This window comes from Eubalaena glacialis, chromosome 4, assembly GCF_028564815.1.
Source record: "Eubalaena glacialis isolate mEubGla1 chromosome 4, mEubGla1.1.hap2.+ XY, whole genome shotgun sequence".
NCBI lineage: Eukaryota > Metazoa > Chordata > Mammalia > Artiodactyla > Balaenidae > Eubalaena > Eubalaena glacialis.
In genome coordinates, this window is record NC_083719.1 from 28,296,698 (window position 1) to 28,317,201 (window position 20,504).

Here is a 20,504-nt window from a genome sequence, read left to right on the forward strand (position 1 = left end):
ATCCAACAACACATTAAAAGGATCATACACCACGATCAAGTGGGATTTATCCCAGGGATGCAAGGATTCTTCAATATACACAAATCAATCAATGTGATACACCATATTAACAAATTGAAGAATAAAAACCGTATGATCATCTCAATAGATGCAGAAAAAGCTTTTGACAAAAGTCAACACCCATTTATGATAAAAACTCTCCAGAAAGTGGGCATAGAGGGAACCTACCTCAACATAATAAAGGCCATATATGACAAACCCACAGCAAACATCATTCTCAATGGTGAAAAACTGAAAGCATTTCCTCTAAGATCAGGAACAAGACAAGGATGTCCACTCTCACCACTATTATTCAACATAGTTCTGGAAGTCCTAGCCACGGCAATCAGAGAAGAAAAAGAAATAAAAGGAATACAAATTGGAAAAGAAGAAGTAAAACTGTCACTGTTTGCAAATGACATGATACTATACATAGAGAATCCTAAAACTGCCACTGGAAAACTGCTAGAGCTAATTAATGAATATGGTAAAGTTGCAGGATACAAAATTAATGCACAGAAATCTCTTGCATTCCTATACACTAATGATGAAAAATCTGAGAGAGAAATTATGGAAACATTCCCATTTACCATTGCAACAAAAAGAATGAAATACCTAGGAATACCTACCTAGGGAGACAAAAGACCTGTATGCAGAAAACTATAAGACACTGATGAAAGAAATTAAAGATGATGCCAACAGATGGAGAGATATACCATGTTCTTGGATTGGAAGAATCAATATTGTGAAAATGACTATACTACCCAAAGCAATCTACAGATTCAATGCAATCCCTATCAAATTACCAATGGCATTTTTTACAGAGCTAGAACAAATCATCTTAAAATTTGTATGGAGACACAAAAGACCCCGAATAGCCAAAGCAGTCTTGAGGGAAAAAAACGGAGCTGGAGGAATCAGACTCCCTGACTTCAGACTATACTACAAAGCTACAGTAATCAAAACAATATGGTACTGGCACAAAAACAGAAACATAGATCAATGGAACAAGGTAGAAAGCCCAGAGATAAACCCACGCACCTATGGTCAACTAATCTATGACAAAGGAGGCAAAGGTATACAATGGAGAAAAGACAGTCTCTTCAATAAGTGGTGCTGGACACCACTGGACAGCTACATGTAAAAACTGGACAGCTACATGTAAAAGAATGAAATTAGAATACTCCCTAACACCATACACAAAAATAAACTCAAAATGGATTCAAGACTTAAATGTAAGACCGGACACTATAAAACTCTTAGAGGAAAACATAGGAAGAACACTCTTTGACATAAATCACAGCAAGATCTTTTTTGATCCACCTCCTAGAGTAATGGAAATAAAAACAAAAATAAACAAATGGGACCTAATGAAACTTCAAAGCTTTTGCACAGCAAAGAAAACCATAAACAAGACAAAAAGACAACCCTCAGAATGGGAGAAAATATTTGCAAGTGAATCAACGGACAAAGGATTAATCTCCAAAATATATAAACAGCTCATTCAGCTCAATATTAAAGAAACAAACACCCCAATCCAAAAATGGGCAGAAGACCTAAATAGACATTTCTCCAAAGAAGACATACAGATGGCCACGAAGCACATGAAAAGATGCTCAACATCACTAATTATTAGAGAAATGCAAATCAAAACTACAATGAGGTATCACCTCACACCAGTTAGAATGGGCATCATCAGAAAATCTTCAAACAACAAATGCTGGAGAGGGTGTGGAGAAAAGGGAACCCTCTTGCACTGTTGGTGGGAATGTAAATTGATACAGCCACTATGGAGAACAATATGGAGGTTCCTTAAAAAACTAAAAATAGAATTACCATATGACCCAGCAATCCCACTACTGGGCATATACCCAGAGAAAACTGTAATTCAAAAAGATACATGCACCCGAATGTTCATTGCAGCACTATTTACAATAGCCAGGTCATGGAAGCAACCTAAATGCCCATCAACAGATGAATGGATAAAGAAGATGTGGTACATATATACAATGGAATATTACTCAGCCATAAAAAGGAATGAAATTGAGTCATTTGTTGAGACGTGGATGGATCTAGAGACTGTCATACAGAGTGAAGTAAGTCAGAAAGAGAAAAACAAATATCATATATTAACGCATGTATGTGGAACCTAGAAAAATGGTACAGATGAGCCGGTTTGCAGGGCAGAAGTTGAGACACAGATGTAGAGAACAGATATATGGACACCAAGGGGGGAAAACTGCGGTGGGGTGGGGATGGTGGTGTGCTGAATTGGGCGATTGGGTTTGACATGTATACACTGATGTGTATAAAATTGATGACTAGTAAGAACCTGCAGTATAAACAAACAAACAAACAAAACAACTAAGACTAAACTTTCATTGGGTTATTTGTATGGAAATATGTTTATAAATGTTTCAGACATTACATGAAATTTCTAAAAATCTTATATGTTCTGGTATAATGTTATAAGTCATGATCCTAGTTATTACTTTAAAATGTGTATCTCAGAAATAACTAATTTTCTTGTCAACTGCATTATTATGAACTTTCATCAAATCTTTAACCATGGTCATTTTTAAGTCTTTTGTCATTTACAGACAGTTCTGGGTGTACTCTGATGCTTTTGCAAATATGTTCCTATAAAAGGGTTTCATCTTCAAGAAATTCATGGAAAAGACTCTGACAAGTACAGGTTTCTGGTAACTGACTGTACTGCTGAACTGAATGAATAAGCATTTTCAGAACTCTAATGAAAAACTGATGAACTTATAAAAGTGCTAACAAAAGATCAAGATGAAAAAAAAAATTAATTACATGGGACTGAGTGAACTGATGAGGATGATTATCATTTTTGTGACTTTCTGTTTGAATTAAAAAAAAAAAATCCCACAAGGACTCAGAGGCAAAGAATATACAAATCAATTTTCACTGCAAAGTAAAGGAGCTGTTACAGTGGAGGATTACTGGACTGAATGTCAATATTATGACATAGTATGAGTGTGTTTCATGTTTGGTAATTGCAATCATTGTTGCTTTTGTTGTGGTCATCCATGTACAATGCTTGGTGTCAGTCTATTTATCTCTTGTAAAAATAAAATACAGTGTGTGTGTGTGTGAAAAAAAAAATTAAAAAAATTTTTTTCATAAAAAAAAAAACACGTGACGTAGGCACCTACTGGTGTGCTTATTTTAATACCATAAATAATCATTATACAAACACGTCTGCTTAAATAGCCTCTGGAACTGTCAATTGTTTTGTGATTTTGCTGGAAATTCCCAGTAGCGTCTGAGATTTAAGGCTCAGAATGTGAACTGCACAGCCCCAGCGTCCCTGGCCCTGCTTTCTGTTAACACACACAGTGCAAACACTCAGACCTTGCCACAAAAACAAAAGCTGCCTGACATCCTCAATCCTGAGTAGCCTTGAGAAGTTACCTTTTTTAGAAAACAGAAAAATGCTTTTGTTTAAAAGTAGTCAAATTAGTCTCTCTTTGCCCTTTAGAAAGAAAACTTACTGATATTGATATTGAGGACCAATGGGCTAATAAAAATTGAACTGTAAGCCCTCCATGTCTCCAAAATACAAAATAAATGAACAAGTAAACACCCACAAAGAACAAATAGTAGCATGGTAGTGTATCTATGTGTAACGTTGATATTAGACATTTACGGAGAGATTCTCTTTATTAAAGCAACTTGCTGTTTCAATTTTGATGATAAAATAAGGTGTGGGTAGCCCAGGATTTTGGGGAAAATATGTTGAAGTGTGTTCTTCTGGTATCATGGGCACTAGAAAAACAGAAGGGGCTGGGGGCAAGGACTTCATGAAAAGACTCTATGAAACGAGTCACCTTGTCCCCATCCAAACCTGAGGACTCCTGAGAACACGGCTAGAGGGAGCAAAGACCAAGATTTCTGTCTGCCACAAGGACAAAAGCATCAACAAGGAAATGGTCAAATCCAGTTGACATCAGCAATTTATTTTTTGAATGCTTGTGTGCCTAGCTCTATCCTGAGTGCTGGGATCACAAACACATTCCTGACATTTAGAAGGGGACAGCGCCATGTACACAAGGCAAATGAGTCATGGGACAGTGAGTTGAATGTCATAGTAAGGGCTAAAAGAAAGTGCTATCTATAGGAACACAGGGATGGAAAGCTTGATTCTACTGGGGGATCAGAGACTTCCTGGCCAAAGCAGTATTTGAGATGGACGTAGGAATAGAGGTACAATTTAGATGGGCAGATCTGGCAGTTGAGACAGGGAGTGGGCATATAGAGAGGGCGTCTGAAGCTGAGGAAATGCAGTGATGGAAGGCTTTGAGGTTGGAGTGCCAGGTGCATGGTGGGGGAGGGAAGCAAAGCAGTGTGGCTTCCCTTTCTCCTGCAGGATTTCCTAGGATTTCTGTGAAGAATGTAGATATCCCTATACTTGCTTTATTTGTCTGGGAATGAGACATTTTTGTCTCAGAGAGGATATGTCATTGGTATACTAAGAACAAGTACTTAGGTTCCCAAAGGTGGTTAAAGGCTTTTGAAACTGGATTCTATTCACTCATTCAAACCTCAATGAAGTTAAGGGAGTAAAGTATTTGAATATTTGAGTGTGAGTGTGTGTGTGTGTGTGTGTGTGAGAGAGAGAGAAAGAGAGAGAGACAGAGGCTGTGTGCTCTAGCTCCCTTCTTCATCCCATAACCCATCCAATGTTCCATCTGAAAAGAGCTTCCCTTATAATAAAGACCAGGCCCTGATGCCCTGTGGTTGGTCAGAGATGACTACTCTTGACTTCTTGGGGGTCCAGGTAAGAGGACCCTCAGCTGTAGGTCACCCTCCTGGCTCACCCAGTCATTCATTTCAAAATCTTTAATCACCTGAGCAGGTCTTGGAGAAATGATCAGGAAATAAACACTGAACTCAGCAAATAATTCCATTTCCACAGCTTGCAGAGGTCAAGAGGTAGGTGAAGCGGCTGGGTGCTGTTTCTTTCACAATGCTGGGTGCTGTGTCACGTGGGGTCCTGGAAGCCCTGGCTCCTCTTTACCCCACACTATGGGGTTGGGGGCAGGTGTTCTCCCTGGTCACTCCTCTAAGTCAGTCATGACCCTGCTGTGCTCAGATGGATAACATGAGGCGGAGAGGGAGGAAGGAAGACTGGGGAAGATGGAATATTTTTGCATGTGAATGTGGTAACTTCATTTGGGAGTGAATATACCAGCAGAAGGCAGGGGGACCGGATTGGGGGGCAGAAAATAAGTGCCTCTGTGGAGAGGAGGAAAGCAGGGCGCAGAGGTTGATAAGTGAAGCAATAGCATGCTCAGTTCTGGGGAGAAAGCTCAGCCCAGTCTGGAAAAAATTAATCTGGAGAAAATGGGATAAACTGCGGGAGCCCAGGGAGCCTGTGGCCAGATAAGCAAGCTGCGCGTTCTGCAAGAGGCAGGAAGGAGTGACCGCTTCGGTGTAAGTCCCTGCCTTCCTTCCCCTCACCCACACACACACACACAAACTAGAAGGGCCCAGATCCACAGGGGTGCCCCCGATGTACCGCCCCACACGCTAGCACTGCCCCAGCCATGACCCAAGAGCAGCAGAGATCAGGCTCTTAAAACAAAACGGAGGCAACCAAGAGAACTGCAGCAGGCTGGAAGCCCAAAAGTAGCGAGAGGAGAGTGAGTGTGAGAGAATACAGACCCAGCCTGAGACCACTGGAGAAACTGGGAAGGAGAGGAAGGCCGCCATGCGGCCGCCACACAGTGACAGTGGATCTGGCCCTGCCCTTCGGCTTGTACTCTTTGGTACTCCCCTCAGACCCGGGCAGCCAGGACCCCTGCCCTGGCTCTGATTATTAGAGGGCACTGCTCTGTCCTCCCCTCCCACCTGTACCCCTTCCCACATGGCAAGGAATCCAGAGCCGCCTGGAGCCTGAACCCCACACCCACACTTTCTAGATTATGCTCCGGTACCCAAGATGTCAGAATTCCCCATCTAAGTGGCACTGAGTCTACAAGGGCTCCGGGGTCCTTTCCTCCGGAAGGTGAACGCCGCCGCTGAGCCTCTGCACACTTAGGTGTGAGGGGAGGCTGAGGGCGGCTGTTTGCAGGTGTGGTAGAGGCTGGAGGGGTTGGAAGGCTGTGGGTGTGCAGGTGCCCAGGTGCACACAAGGGCCCTCACAGTGCTGGGTGGGGCTAAGGGTTGGGGGAGGAGGGATGGGCCTTCATCAGCGTTCTCACCCTGGGCCCCGGAAAGCAGAAGTTGGGAGTGGGCCTGTGCCCCTTGTGCCCCCAGCAGTTTTGCGAAAGAGAACCCAAAGAACCCCCAGAGCACAGTTCCTCTTCTCAGAACCCCTACCCCCAAATGAGCTGACACTGCAGGGGCCTGGCCACTCTACCAAACCATCCGTCCTGCTACACAGGAGAAAAACCAGAGAACAGCCCAAATCCTCTGTTCTCAGAGCAGCTCATTTCCTTTCTCCAAGTTCCCTCCTAACATGGGAGGTTTTGATAAGCTAGAAATTCACCTGACGCAACAACTACACTATCAGACCCTAAGGTGAGGCAGGAGGAGGAACCACAAATATTTTTTTAACCTGTCAAAACATGGGGGCAAATCATTCTGTGGCACTCAGGCACATCTGGTGTTATTCAGACAAACACTTATGAAAGACTGCGGATGGCAGGATCGAGGTCTCGGAGAGCAGGATGGTGAGCCTTCAGAAATAGTGACATTAGCTATCATTTCTCTAGTGCAGACCTACTGCCAGCCTAAGTGCTGCTCTTACCGGAAACAGCAGAGCCGGAGAGCCTGGGGTCGAGGCCCAGCTCTGCCACTTAGGAGTGGCGTAGCTTCCGACGACTTCTGTAATGCCTCTCTGCCTCAGTTTCCTCATCTGTAAAATGGAGATCAGTAACAGCAGCCTCTCTCAAGATTGCTGTGTTAACACAGGTTAAACGCTGAGAATGGTGGTAAGCACTTCGTAAGTGTTACGTATTACAAATGGTCACAACTCTCTGGGGTAGGAATCATTACCCCAAATGTACAGATGAACGAGTGTGGCTTGGGAGGGTCTGTAGTTTGCTGGGGAGCGGCAAAGCCAGGATCCCAAACCAGCCCGGCTCTAAAGCTCACGGTCTCTCTATTAAACCACGCTGCCGTCAAGACCTCTGGCTGAGAAAACGGCTTCACCTGGAGAAGAGAAATGGGAGGCAGTTCTTCGAAAGGCTTCCATAGAGACTCCAGCAGCTGGGACAAAAGTGCAGACTGGAGAGAAAGATTTTTACTGTGTCAATAATATGAGCTGTTTCAAAGCGGTAAATCCTCCAGTGTGAGATGCTCAAGCAGACTTGTCAGGGATATTATAAATTAGCATGGATTAATTATGAGCCAGTTAAATATGAATTAAAGATGAGTGAATGAATATCTTTAAATAAATCATTGGCAATAGTTTGAGTGACGGTGAATTTGATGAAAAATATGACACCCCCTCCCCCCGCCAACTATACATGGACACCGGGTTTTAAAAAAAATCACATCACAGAATAAATCCCAGCATCACAGGGACGTGCTGGTCTGCTCTCAGGTTTCATCAAGGCCTGAAATGCCCTGTGGAAAACAGACCCTGCCTCTCCATTCCGCTGCAATGAGACGGAGGGAGAAAGGCGCGGGGAGGTGCTGTCACCCACACTTGCCCTTCGCCCCCAGTGAATGGAGGCATAGCCCAGTCTCTCCTAAGACAAATGATGCCTGAAATAGGGAAACGGGTGTGCAGAGGGCTGGCTAAGAGTGAGGGGTGGGCAGATCACCGCAGCTGAAGTCATAACACGCGGCATCCAATGGGCAGATACAAACAATGCAGAGCTAAAGAAAAGATCGATTTCCTGCCGTGTGCTCCACTGTGTCTGGGGTTAGGAACGATGTCTCTTTATTGACCTAATCCATATATCTAACAAAGAGAGCCACAAAGCAACAGCCAATCAGTGCCACTGCGGAGGCTGTGATCACCACGATGACGACGCTCCCGGCCATGTTGACCAGAAGGCCCAGGCCACCTCCAACCAGGATCTGAGCCAGCTGCACCATGCAGGTGAGGGCGGCGCAGTCCACACCCTGCCCTCTCGCGCTGCCGTCCAGGCCCCCGCCCCGGGCCTGCTGCCTCTGCAAGGGAAGCACAGGAACAGCATTTGATCTGCACCAACTGTCCTTCAGGGCAGAAGGCAGCAAGCAAACTTTTTCTGTAGAAAGCCAGATAATAAATACTTGCAGCTTGTGGGTTGTATGATCTCGGTTGCAACTACACCACTCTGCCGTTGCAGCGCAAAAGCAGCCACAGAACATAAACAAGTTGGCATTCCAACAGAACTCTATGACACAGGTATTTGAATTTCATGTAATTTTCCCTTGTCACAAATATTATCCTTCCACTGATGTTTTAAAAATCATTTTAAAATTGTCAAAGAATTCCTAGAATTCCTGTCGTGTCTGTACACGACAGGCTGTACAGAAAAGCAGGTGGCAGACCTCGTTTGGCCAAGAAGACAGTTTATCAACTCCTGATTCAAGCTCCACCCCACTGCCTGCACCTTTCTTCCCCACCTGCCACAAAGTCTTATATTCCACCATTCACACCTATGGGAGTTAAATGGTTAAGAACGCAAAATTATCTCTTCAATAAATCAATAAGTCAATAAATACAATGCGGTAGAAGCTCAATAAATATCCCATTCCTTCTCTTCCCTAGTGTTTAAAGTTCAAACATTTTTAGAAGGATGTTGAATCACAGATATGTGTAGGGGTAGCAACATAAAAAAGCAATTCAACCTTTCAAAATATGGTTGCTTTTTGCTTAGTAGATTAATATTTGATTAGTTTGATATTTGGTCGGAATTGGTTGATAACATTGCCATTTATTGGGTATCATATATGTGCTAGGCCTTGTGCAAGGCTCTTTCACCTACCTTACTTCATTTCATTCTTACCACCTCCCTAGATGCACATATCATAATCATTAACCCCATGATAACAATAATAATACTACCTACCATTTGCCATTTTTTGAGTCTTTGCCAGGTGCCAGGTAGGCATTATGCTAAGCAGATTACCTACACTATCCTGTTTCATTTAATTTTCCAACAACTCTCTAAGGTTGGTGTATCATTCCCACTTCATTGATTAGAAAACTAAGGCTCTGAGAGTTTGAATGATAATTCCTATACTATTAAATGAAAAAAAATCATTGTGCAGGAAAACACACATTATCCTTTGAATAAGAAAGGGAAAATAAGAAAATAGATTCATAATCGCTGGATTTTCATTAAAAGATACTGGAAAAATAGACAAAGACCTGATGAGAGTGGTTACATGTAGGAGCCCAGGGTGGGGAGGTGGGGACAGGGAAAGAGTGGAGGGAGGGGTAGGCGGGAGCCACATGAGGCACACTTGTATATCACTGTGGTTATTGAACCACGTGATTGTATTACCCCATCTAAACATGAACTCATTTTGAGTGATATTTAATAAATAAATGAATAAGATCCCCAGTGTCACATAGCTGTCAAAAGGGGGAGGCAGGATTTGAATCCAGGGTTCTCTGAGTCCAAAGCCTCTGTGTTTTGGGCCTAGTACCATCCAACTCCCTCATGGAGGGATAGTTCTTTATGATAGCTGTCTCTTTAGCAGCAAAGCACCTGCCGTGCATTGAAACATTAGTGACCATGTCTGCCAGGGAAGAGGACAGCTACAACTCTTGTTTAAAAGGTTTTAACACCTGGTGCAACTCTCTCCTGCTGTGTTTACCAGATCACATGATGAAAAAGAAGGCCAGCGTTGCAGTCACATGGACGCGTGTTCAGCGTTTTTGCAGTTTCCTACTGTGATGGATTAAGCTAATAGCCATCTCTTTAACTTTTACAGTTAAAGAAATGTAAGCCTATTTTCAGGGGGAAAAGTTGCATATTTGGATAAGAAAACGTGGTAATCTTAGAGCAGAAATACCGAACCTAGTGCTTTTTTAGGGCAACTTAGGGTCTTGCCCTCTGGCTTGAGTTCCGAGATGGAGATGGGGCGGGCCTCCCTTGAGGCAGCTGGTGAGATGACCACCTGAGACCAGCTTTCCTCCCTGCACACAGGGCATGACTTAGTAAAACCCGGACTTCCGAGGAAAACGTTGCTCAACCAGTAACTCCCAGAAATTGCACCAGGCACCTCTGCAGTGGTTGAGGGCCGGGGCCCTCGTGTGGCATCCAGAAACACTGCAGGTACGCTGGACATGTCATGAGCCCAGTTTCCCTTGCTTTGTCTCTGTGTGATTGTGGGCTGGTTTCTCAGCATTACCAACCCCACCTTTCCTAATCTGACGAATGGGAGTAATGGTACCTGCCCGACTGCTCCCAGGTGCACAGGGCTTCAGAGTAAGGAGGGGGTGGGCTGGGAACGTGGTCAGGCCTTGGCTAGACCATCGTTACATCTGGCTGGACATTTTAGTGCCGCTGTTTCAAGAAGCCCTGTTTTCCAGCTCTGCTCTACATTTTCCTAGCAAGTTCCCCCAGCCTCCAGGTGAGTCCGGGCGTCACTCAGTGCAGAGGTTCAGCAACGCACCTGCTTCTCCTGCTCCTCTCGGTGGTACGCGGTGATGAGGTTAAAAGGCACGGTGTACAGGGTGCTGGACATCACGCCAAACAAGGTGCACATGACCAGGGTGGAGTAGACATTCGGGAAGAGCCCGATGACGCCCGTCCCCAGGCCAAACAGCAAATAACCCATGAAGTAAAGACCCTTTAATCCGATGTAGGGAACCAAAGCTTTCTGAAAGTCTGTGTGTGGGGAGAAGAGAGGGAGAAATTACAGCTGGCAGTGTCTCACATCATCTCATAATTTCAGACAACCTTTCCTTTTGAAGATTCACTTTTTTTAGCCTTCCTTTAATACTGAGTCCGGAACAGAATAACCTCCTTATCTGTGCTTGAAAACAGCTGGCTTTTGGAATAAGTTTTGAATCCTTTGTGTAAAGAAGAGCTGGAGATTGCCTTGCTGGGTTGATTTTCTTTTCTGCAGGGAAGGACCAGGCACTGTGTACTGGGCAGCTGAATAGCAACGGGATGCAAAAGAGGCGATTGAAAAGACCGCCTTGGTTATGAACCCTGGGGCTGCAAGCCATGGAAGAAAAGCGGGTATCTTTCCGATTCACAGAGATCTAGCCTAACAAGACCAAAATGACAATCCAGGTCTCTATTAGCCCCACAGCCCAAAGTCAGGTTGGAGGAAATTAACACAACCAGATTGCACAGAATGATCCAACTCATTCAGTTTCTTTGCCCCACCTGAATGCCATCTGCACAACCTGAGGAGGAAGTAAAGAACGTACATCACCTGTAGATGCTCTCCCTGCCTTGCCAGCCCTTCCCGGGCTGGTCAGGGGGTCCTGCTGCACGGGGCACCTCCCCCTCGCTGGCACCTTCACCCTCTATGGGCAAGTTCCACAACTTCTCAAATCCTCAGTTTCCTCATCAGAAAATGGAACTAATAAAACCCTTCTTGGTGGTTGTTATCAGGATCAAATGAAGTAAAACGTCTAGGAAATCACCCAGCCCAGTGCCAAGCACACAGAAGACATCCAGTTAATGGTGGCTATCATTACTTCAATAAATACAGAGTTTGCTGAATATGGTTGACTCTTAACTGGGGTCCCCTCCCAGCAGGTAAACTTGGCTTGCTCATAAAGAACTCATGGTAGAGCTCATTTTTTAAAATTGGAAATTCAGCTTTAAAACATTTTACTATGTTTTCCACCACAGTAGGGAAAGTCCCTAAAAAAAAACCTTTATCTTCCTTTTTTAATCAGTTATTTTTCTTTTTTTTTACTTTTTATTTTATATTGGAGTATAGTTGATTAACAATGTTGTGACAGTTTCAGGTGTACAGCGTAGTGATTCAGTTATACATATACATGTATCTATTCTTTTTCAAATTCTTTTCCCATTTAGCTTGTTACATAATACATGTCAATCCCAAGCTCCCTAACTATCCCTCCCCCCTCCCCCTTCCCCCCCTGGTAACCATAAGTTCTTTCTCTAAGTCTGTGTCTGTTTCCGTTTTGTAAATAAGTTCATTTGTATCATTTTTTTTTAGATTCCACATATAAGTGATATCATACGATATTTCTGTTTGTCTGACTTACTTCACACAGTATGACAATCTCTAGGTCCACCCATGTTGCTGCAAATGGCTTTTAATCCGTACTTTCCTTATCTTTCCTCTGCCCCATTCTACTGGAACACATGGACCCAGGGGATACACAAATGATACTAGAAATGTGCCTATTCAAGAGTGAAATGTTCCATATCTATTCAAATAATGATTGGATTTACATTGCATAGACAAGACACCTAATATTTATTACATTTGTATCAATTATGGAAATCTGAAAATGTTAAATGGGCAACATTGCTTCCTCTATTAAATTCATGCCATGCTTGGAGGGCTGTTGTCAAGGTTGAGAATAAAACCAGCATAAATTTAGGTCAGTTTCTGTTTGCTTAATGATTACATTTATGTGGAAAACATAATCTAAGTTGTCTCAGTACCTAAAAGATACCATCAGTATTCATTAGGGAAATGCTCTCACTAAGTGTATTGGCCAGCCAGGAAGAAGGCAAAAGAGGATAAAGAGATATTTGGAAACATAACTAACTTCACTACGAAGACGGAAAGTCTGGCAAAGAATGCTTTATTCATAAAGAGAAAGCAGTAAGTTTAAGGGCCAAGTTGACTTGTCCTCTGCTGGGTCTGACACCAACTCATACCGTGCCTCTCCTTAGGACTGTAGGGAAATGATTGATTTAAGCCCCAGCTATGGATAGTAGTGTATGACATGAACAATTGGCTATATTTCAGTACTCAGCGTAGCTATTCTCATTGATCTAAGTGTGCCTGCTGTGCAAAGGAGCTTAAAAAGAAGTCCCTTATCACCATTCCCCATGCCCCGCCCAGCAGCCAGATAACCCTGCTAAGCTCTGTCTGGATAGAAATTCTGGGTCTGAGCCTGATGTTATGTGATGAGTCCAGAATACAGGGTTATCTAGTGTGCTCTGGAATTGAGGGAAATGATTGATTCTGCCCAGAGTGGGTTGGAGTGCAGAGGGAAAGACTTGAAAGATTGCACAGAGAGGGACATATTGGAGTTGGGTCTGGGTGGGGAGGTAGAAACAGCAGTTCGGGTGGAAGAAACCAAAAGCAAATACACAGAGGTGAGAACGTCTGTGCAGTGGGTCATTGGAGGAGTTCCTGTGTGTGAGTGACAAAGGTCCAAGTGTGAGCCCGGCCAAACTGTGAATCCCGGAGTGCCAAGATCAGGACTTTTACTCAATCTTATGGGCACGAGAGCCCCTGAAGATCCTTGGGCAGGGCTGGTTGGTATTTTATAAAGAAGATTTTAGTTCTAATTCACAGTGATAGGGATCCCATAGATTTATACATTAATATAACTTCGGAAAATTATTCAAATAGTAGGGATTCTTTATACACAGGGATTTTAACTGGAAAGGCCCTAAAAAATAACATGCTTTTGAATTTTCAAATGCCATGAAATTCATACAGGAACTCAGACTAGACTAATGGAAGGGTCCCTAGAAGGGACTTTTTGAAGAAAACTAGTTAAACTTGACACAAAATTCAAATACTAATGACTTTTAGAAAAATGTTTTCCTCTTACAAGAATGAGAATAGTAGTAAATATTCCCCCCACGGGCTTCCCTGGTGGCGTAGTGGTTGAGAATCTGCCTGCCAATGCAGGGGACACGGGTTCGAGCCCTGGTCTGGGAAGATCCCACGTGCCGCGGAGCAGCTAGGCCCGTGAGCCACAACTACTGAGCCTGCGCGTCTGGGGCCTGTGCTCCGCAACAAGAGAGGCCGCGATAGTGAAAGGCCCGCGCACCGCAATGAAGAGTGGCCCCCGCTTGCCACAACTAGAGAAAGCCCTCGCATAGAAACGAAGACCCAACACAGCCAAAAAAAATAAAATAAATAAATAAATAAATAAGTCAGGAGCTCTTTAAAAAAAAAAAAAAAGCAAATTCCAGCAAAAGAGATAGAAGTATCCTCATTTAAAAAAAAAAAAAAAAAAAATTCCCCCCACCTCTTGAAAGCACAAAGGGATTGAAATGGATAATTTATTAAATCCTTTCAGTCTAACACTCTCTGATTCTAGGTAGTTGAAATCGTCCTCCTGGGGCTTTCTTTTCTTTTCTTTCCTTTTAGTATATGTGCTGCCGAAGCAAGCACCCTGGAGTTTTCTTAATTCATACACTCTAAGGGGAAAAAAAATGGGTTTGCTGAGGAAATGTAAGCTTTAAGCCACCACTTTTTGGTTACCATAAATTTGAAAGTAATGAATTTTATGGTTTTATGATTATTGGGCTCATGAATATGCTTATATTAGGTCCCCTTTTCCCAATTGTGCTATACTTTGAAGAGATTTTTCTTGATCTCGAAGCAGGTTTCCCACTGTGCTATGGCTGGGCAAAGGGCTAAATGCCAGACTAGGGGTCATTATATATATTCAGCCTCCGTCCCCACAAGAAGCACAGTTCAGTGACAGAATGATGCCCCTGAGAATGGTAACAGGGATTGTCCCCTACCGCCTCCCCCCCAGCCTGGGCCATACCTTTGCTATCCCCTGGGCCTGTCCAAAGCCTGGAGCTCTGCCCTGGGGACCAGCTACTCTCCCCACAATGCTGGAGAAGCTCTCAAATTTCCACTCCAAATGGGGGAACTGCATATGTTTTATAGGCCAGAGTTTTTACTTAATTCAATGTGTACAGCACTTGGAGATTTCCATACAAATTAGCAAGCACAAAACGAGCCTGTGTGATGCCCTAGAGTTGGAGTACATCTGTTTGGACTTATTTAAAACCAATCCCAGAAATCCCTTTGTTTACAGTGTCCTCACAGGTAATCTTAGCCAAGGGGGGTTAATAGACTCCAGACCCCATGGAAAGCTGGTGTCTGAGAAGGAAAGCTGTTGTTCTCAATCTGGAAGAGTGGTCCTGTAACATACCACCCCACCCATCTGAGCTTAAGTTATTTTATATGTTCATTTTGTCACCTAGCATATTAACCATCCCTCTTATTTTCTGTCAAGACTGATAAGCACATCTATGAAACGCTACCAGTGATCTTATTCCAGCAGAACACAGACCTACCGTTAATCAATAATCTTGGCTGTGACTATCCCTCATCCATCCAATACTTCACCATATTGTTTACAAGATTTCCTTTTACTTTCCAAAGTATTTTGATCAGGATCCCACTGATTGCAAGTACAAAGTAATCACTGAGGAAAATGATACCCAGAATTCACTAGGGAAAAGGTTACTTGATGTGGTCCTTTCTAAGGAAATAGTTTTTCCTGACCTCCATATATTTATCAAGAATCTGGCATTTTAGAGAGCAAAATAATAAATATAGAAATACAGATGTATAAAAACCAAGATTCCGCTAGCCCTTAGAAGACATCCTTAGGAGGAGGAGACTCACAAGAATAAAGTGAGGAAAACACAGAGTTGATGCACAAACCCCAACATCCAACCTCGACCCCTCTTTGGTAGATGAGGAATTCTGTGGAGTTGTGTGCGCCGTAGGGATCCCCGTGGTACACGATCTGCAAGAGAGATTTGGGGCCACTGAGTTACCAGTGCAGGGTGGTAAGGAGCCCTTATCACATGTTCTGCTTCTTCACCCCTTCCTGGGGCACAGACCTCATTCTCCCATGAGCACGTCACCCTTCCATCCTTTCACACCTCCGTTCAAGGACCCTCAGGAGGTCTTAATGCATAAAGTCTAAACAACATCCCCCTGGATTTTTAACACCCCTCCTTCCGCCTAACAGCTGGCTCCACCCGCCTTAGGCAACCCGGCCACCCACATTCTGGTACAACCAACAGGCTTCTGACTCATCTCTACACATGCCATTCCTATCCCTGCCTAGAATGTTTTCTCCTTCACCCCTCCCTCTCCAAATCCTTCTCACCTTTCAAGATCCAAATCACACTGCACCTCCTTTATTAAGTCTTCTGTGACTGCTACAGTTCACCTTGATTTTTCTTCCTTATTTGTTGTATTTGATTAAGTACTGGTCCCATCGTATAGTGTCCTCTAGTTGTGTAGGGTATAGTAACTTCCCTCTGGAACCTGTCTGTAAGCCAGCTCCTTGAAGGTACTCTTTCCTACACTCTTACTGTGCCCATCTTAGAGGCTGGCTCAGAAGCGCCACAGGTGCTGATGGAGGGATTGGTGTGTGAGATAATGAGCAGACACGTCCTTTACCTGGCCCATGAAGTCTGTGAAGAAGAGCATGTTGGACAGGAAGGCGGTCCATCCAATGAGGTGGCTGATGCAAAGGCAGCGGTAGTGGGGAGGCATGCTCATCAGCGCCCTCAGCAGTGACTTCATGGTCATTGTCCTCCGAGTCTGGAATAAAACACCAAACAGGTGTGACGTTCAGTGTAGACACACAGCCAGCTGTGGGAGCAAAGCATACAGCCATGTTACATATCTGTCTGTAGACTATCACACGAGGTCGCACTTCCTGGGCATGATGCCAAGGTTTCCATGGAGTGTTCTCATAGGAGGTGTTCTGTTAGTATGTGCAGCTACTTAGCAGTTTCAGGTCAAGAACAGGGCTTTGGGGACATAAGGGTGAAGGGACTGGAAATAGAGCTTGCTTTGAGCCAAGATGTAAGACACATCTAGCTTCCTATCTTTGAACAGAACCACTGCTGAGGATGAAGCTCATAGATCTAAGCCAGCCCCTAGATGGTTATAATTCTTAGATTTCTTGACTCTTTTTTTTTTTTTTTTTTTTGGCTGCGTTGGGTCTTTGTTGCTGCACGTGGGCTTTCTCTAGTTGCAGCGAGAGGGGGCTACTCTTCGTTGAGGTGCGCAGGCTTCTCATTGTGGTGGCTTCTCGTTGCGGAGCACAGGCTCTAGGTGCATGGGCTTCAGTAGTTGTGGCTCATGGGCTCTAGAGCGCAGGCTCAGTAGTTGCAGCGCACGGGCTTAGTTGCTCTGTGGCATGTGGGATCTTCCCAGACCAGGGATCGAACCCATGTCCCCTGCACTGGCAGGTGGATTCTTAACCACTGCGCCACCAGGGAAGCCTCTTTCTTGACTCTTAAAACCTAGTAGTCTGAATTCCAAGATGGTCTCTATGATCTCCATCCTCATGATTCTGTTCTGTTACATGGCAAAAGGATTTTGCAGATATAACTAAGGTTACTAATCAGTTGGCTTTGAGTTAATTAATAGGGAGATTACCTGGGTGACTCTAATCAAGTCACATCAGCCTTTTAAAAAACATAGAGTTTTCTCTATGTTTCTCCCAGTTGGCTGGGAGCAGAAGGGGGAGCCAGAAAGTCTCAAAGCTCAAGAATTGCTGGCTTTGAAGGTGGAGGGGGCCACGTGGAAAAGACCTGGGTGTGGCCTCTAGGAAATGAGAGTGATCCCTGGCCATCGTCAGTTAACAAGAAAACAAGGACATCTACAACCACAAGAAGCTGGATTCTACCTGCATGAGCTCGAAGCTGATTCTTCCCCATTGGAACCTCCAGATGAGAAGGCAGCTTCACCAACACCTTGATTTCAGCCTTTTGAGACCCTGAGCAGAGAATGCAGCTAAGCCCACCCAGACTTCTGACCTACAGAACTGTGAGATAATAAATGGGTATGGTTTTAAGCTGCTAAATTTGTGGTAGTTTGTTATGTAGCAATAGAAAACTACCACATAGAGCCAATCAGCTCCCTGCTCTGGGCCAGGTACCTCCTCCTAGTTTATTTCTCTGGATCCTGCCATCAGCCAACAGGTGTAAACGAGCCCTATGTCAAGTCAGAAGTGAGAACACTGTAGAACACACACACACACACACACACAATGATTACATATGCCCACAATTCTTTAATCTAGACTTAAATTATGTTAAAACCAGAGGCTATAATTTATTGGTATCAGTAGCCTTGAGAGAATGAAAACTTTTGAACTATTGACACAACTGTTTTGAAATACAAAAAAAGGAAAGAGCCTTTAATAGCTTGTCATATGAAAGAAGAACGAAACCTCAGGAATATTAAGCAATCACCTGCCCTGAAGACACTGAGACAATAAACATTAACCATGATGGGGTAATGGGTCTTTCTTGTCAGATTTTTATTTATTCTGAGTCTTGACATAATGATATTGGGTCCTGGCTAGTTTATTTATAAGACAGTCTCCTGAAATTTTCTCTTTTAACTGTAATAGCAAATTGCCTTATAGCTCTTAACCTTATATGATAATGCTTTTTATTCTTTGACGCAGAAAATTGTATTTACTCATTGTAGGTTTGTTGTACAAGTTGATTTTTTTAATTCATCAGTTTTGTAGTATTTATGACCATGCCTCAACTTATTTTTTTATACTTAATCAGTATTAAAAAGTATATACATTACCTTGGAGTTAGGAAAAATAAACGTTTCCTGCATGTAGAATATGGTATTTGTCAAAATAAATGGTGACCATAACAGAAATCCAATGAAGAACATTACTTTTTTCCTTGACCACAGGAAGAAGCAATTAAAAGTATAGACTGAGAAACAACAGCCTGATTTTCATGCCTCAGACTAAGTGATTTATCTTCACTTTCTTTCCTTTCTTTCCAAAAATTCAAAATTTTAAAAAGTGAATCTGACCAGCAAGTATTCAGTCTCATTCCAAACATTAATTTATGCTTCTGCCTTATACATAATTTTCAGCCTGCTTTCATTGTTAACCTAATTTTTTTTCTTCCAAAAATAAATATGAGCTTCAAAATTGCGCCTAGTCTTTCTGTAAAAGCTGTGAATGTAAATACTTAAAGTCCCTTTCGGTATTTTAACTCAGAATGAAAATTCAGCTGGCATCTTATTCACTGACTCGTCAATTCCCTTTGTGAAGCCCTTGCAATGATTCTGAGCCATTGGGAACTGTTTTACTGCATACGTTATGCACCTTTGTCAACTGGACATTGGGTGGCGATGGATTTATAAGTGAAAAAGGCACAGAGCCATCACGGGGAGAGAGAACTGTACAAAAGTGCCCCCAGAAGGAGACTAAATATTGAAGGGAGCAACTGATGGCATGGAGGAACTAGAGATGGATTTTATGGTATCCAGTTTGAACAATAAATGAAATAATTCAGGCCTCTTGCCATTAAAAAAAATCCCAGTTCTCAAATTGCACAGCCACCCTCGTTTTGGAAAGTAATGACTTTGACAAACAAGATGGCCAGGGCCTTGGCCTTGACACCTTGGAGACACCTATTGCTCAGCTGGAAGCTCCCAAGATGCACTTTTGGAATAGAGGAGTCAGATGCTTGGCTTTGAGCCTAAGATATGTTACTCTTTTTTTTTCTTATGTTGTTTTGCTTTTATTTTTTAAGTCACGTAATAGAACCATTCAGAGCCTACAGTGTTGTGCATGTGGCACATACTAATACAAGTTAATTACATTTGATGCATTTCTTTTCTTAATGGTGTGGAGGGTTTTATGCCTTTCAAAAGACTTCTACTCACTTGATTTCATTTGATCATCACAACAGCCTCGGGGTAGAGTAAGACAGCCTCTGCTGGGTGACTCTTTGAAGGCAAGTCATAATCTATCAATGGGGCAAAGAGGCAGGCATAATCTATAATAGATACTTATCTTTAGTAAACCCTGCCTTGTTTTGTTCCTTAAACCCTGACATTATTTTTCTTCATTTTCAAAGTAATACTTGTCTATTATAGAAATGTTGAATATACTGAAGGGTTTAGAAAAGAAAATGAAAACCACCTGTTAGCCCATCACCCAGAGACAATAACTTCAATTAACATTTTGGGTAGACATCCTTTCTATTTTTTCTCTGTATCTGCGTAGCTTTTCCCACAATGGAGATCATTTTGTATATGTATGTGTGTTTTATCTGATATATTATGTCTTAAATAAATCTTCAAAAACACACAGATCTTTTAATGATCAAATGGGTTCCATTGTATGGCCCTTCCATGATTCCTGTGCTGCCTTGCAGAACTGCACAGCAAGGGGGCTCCATCCTAACTGAGATCAGCAGGGAGTGTGAGTGTTCTCCCCCAGGTAGCCTGGAGCCGCAAAGGTTTAAGCAGGTCTCCGGAAACCTATATTCTCATATTTTCTCTATTTACTGTGTGATCAAGATAAAATGAAGGCTTCATCCCAATAACCTCTTAGTTCCTCCAGTTCCCTACCCAGGGATGCTGTTATTTGGAATACAAATTTATAATCCTAATCTAAGAAGTGAAGATTACTTCTTGTGTCCTGAGGATGATTCAAGGCTTCTCTTATGGCCTTACATTTTTCAACTGGCTTCATCTTCCCTGGTTTGATGGTCTGAAAAGAGTAAGAGACAGGAGGACTAGAAGAAAATGCACACATTTTTCTATTAGGTGCA

At 43.0% G+C, this 20,504-nt stretch overlaps 1 protein-coding gene across 3 annotated transcripts in view; it reads right to left on the bottom strand.

The window, feature by feature from the left end:
* Window positions 1-7,834: 7,834 nt before the first annotated feature.
* SLC45A2 (solute carrier family 45 member 2) overlaps window positions 7,835-20,504 on the bottom strand; it is a 32,406-nt gene continuing 19,736 nt past the window's right edge. For 2 of the 3 annotated variants that reach the window (XM_061189171.1, XM_061189169.1), the window contains exons 4-7: window positions 16,354-16,497; window positions 15,565-15,688; window positions 10,630-10,844; window positions 7,835-8,190 (exon numbers count right to left, since the gene is read on the bottom strand). In XM_061189171.1, coding sequence (XP_061045154.1) covers window positions 7,966-8,190; window positions 10,630-10,844; window positions 15,565-15,688; window positions 16,354-16,497 — 708 coding nt within the window. In that variant the 3' untranslated portion in view covers window positions 7,835-7,965. The remainder of the gene's footprint in view (window positions 8,191-10,629; window positions 10,845-15,564; window positions 15,689-16,353; window positions 16,498-20,504) is intronic. The other variant, XM_061189168.1, reaches the window with a different exon arrangement.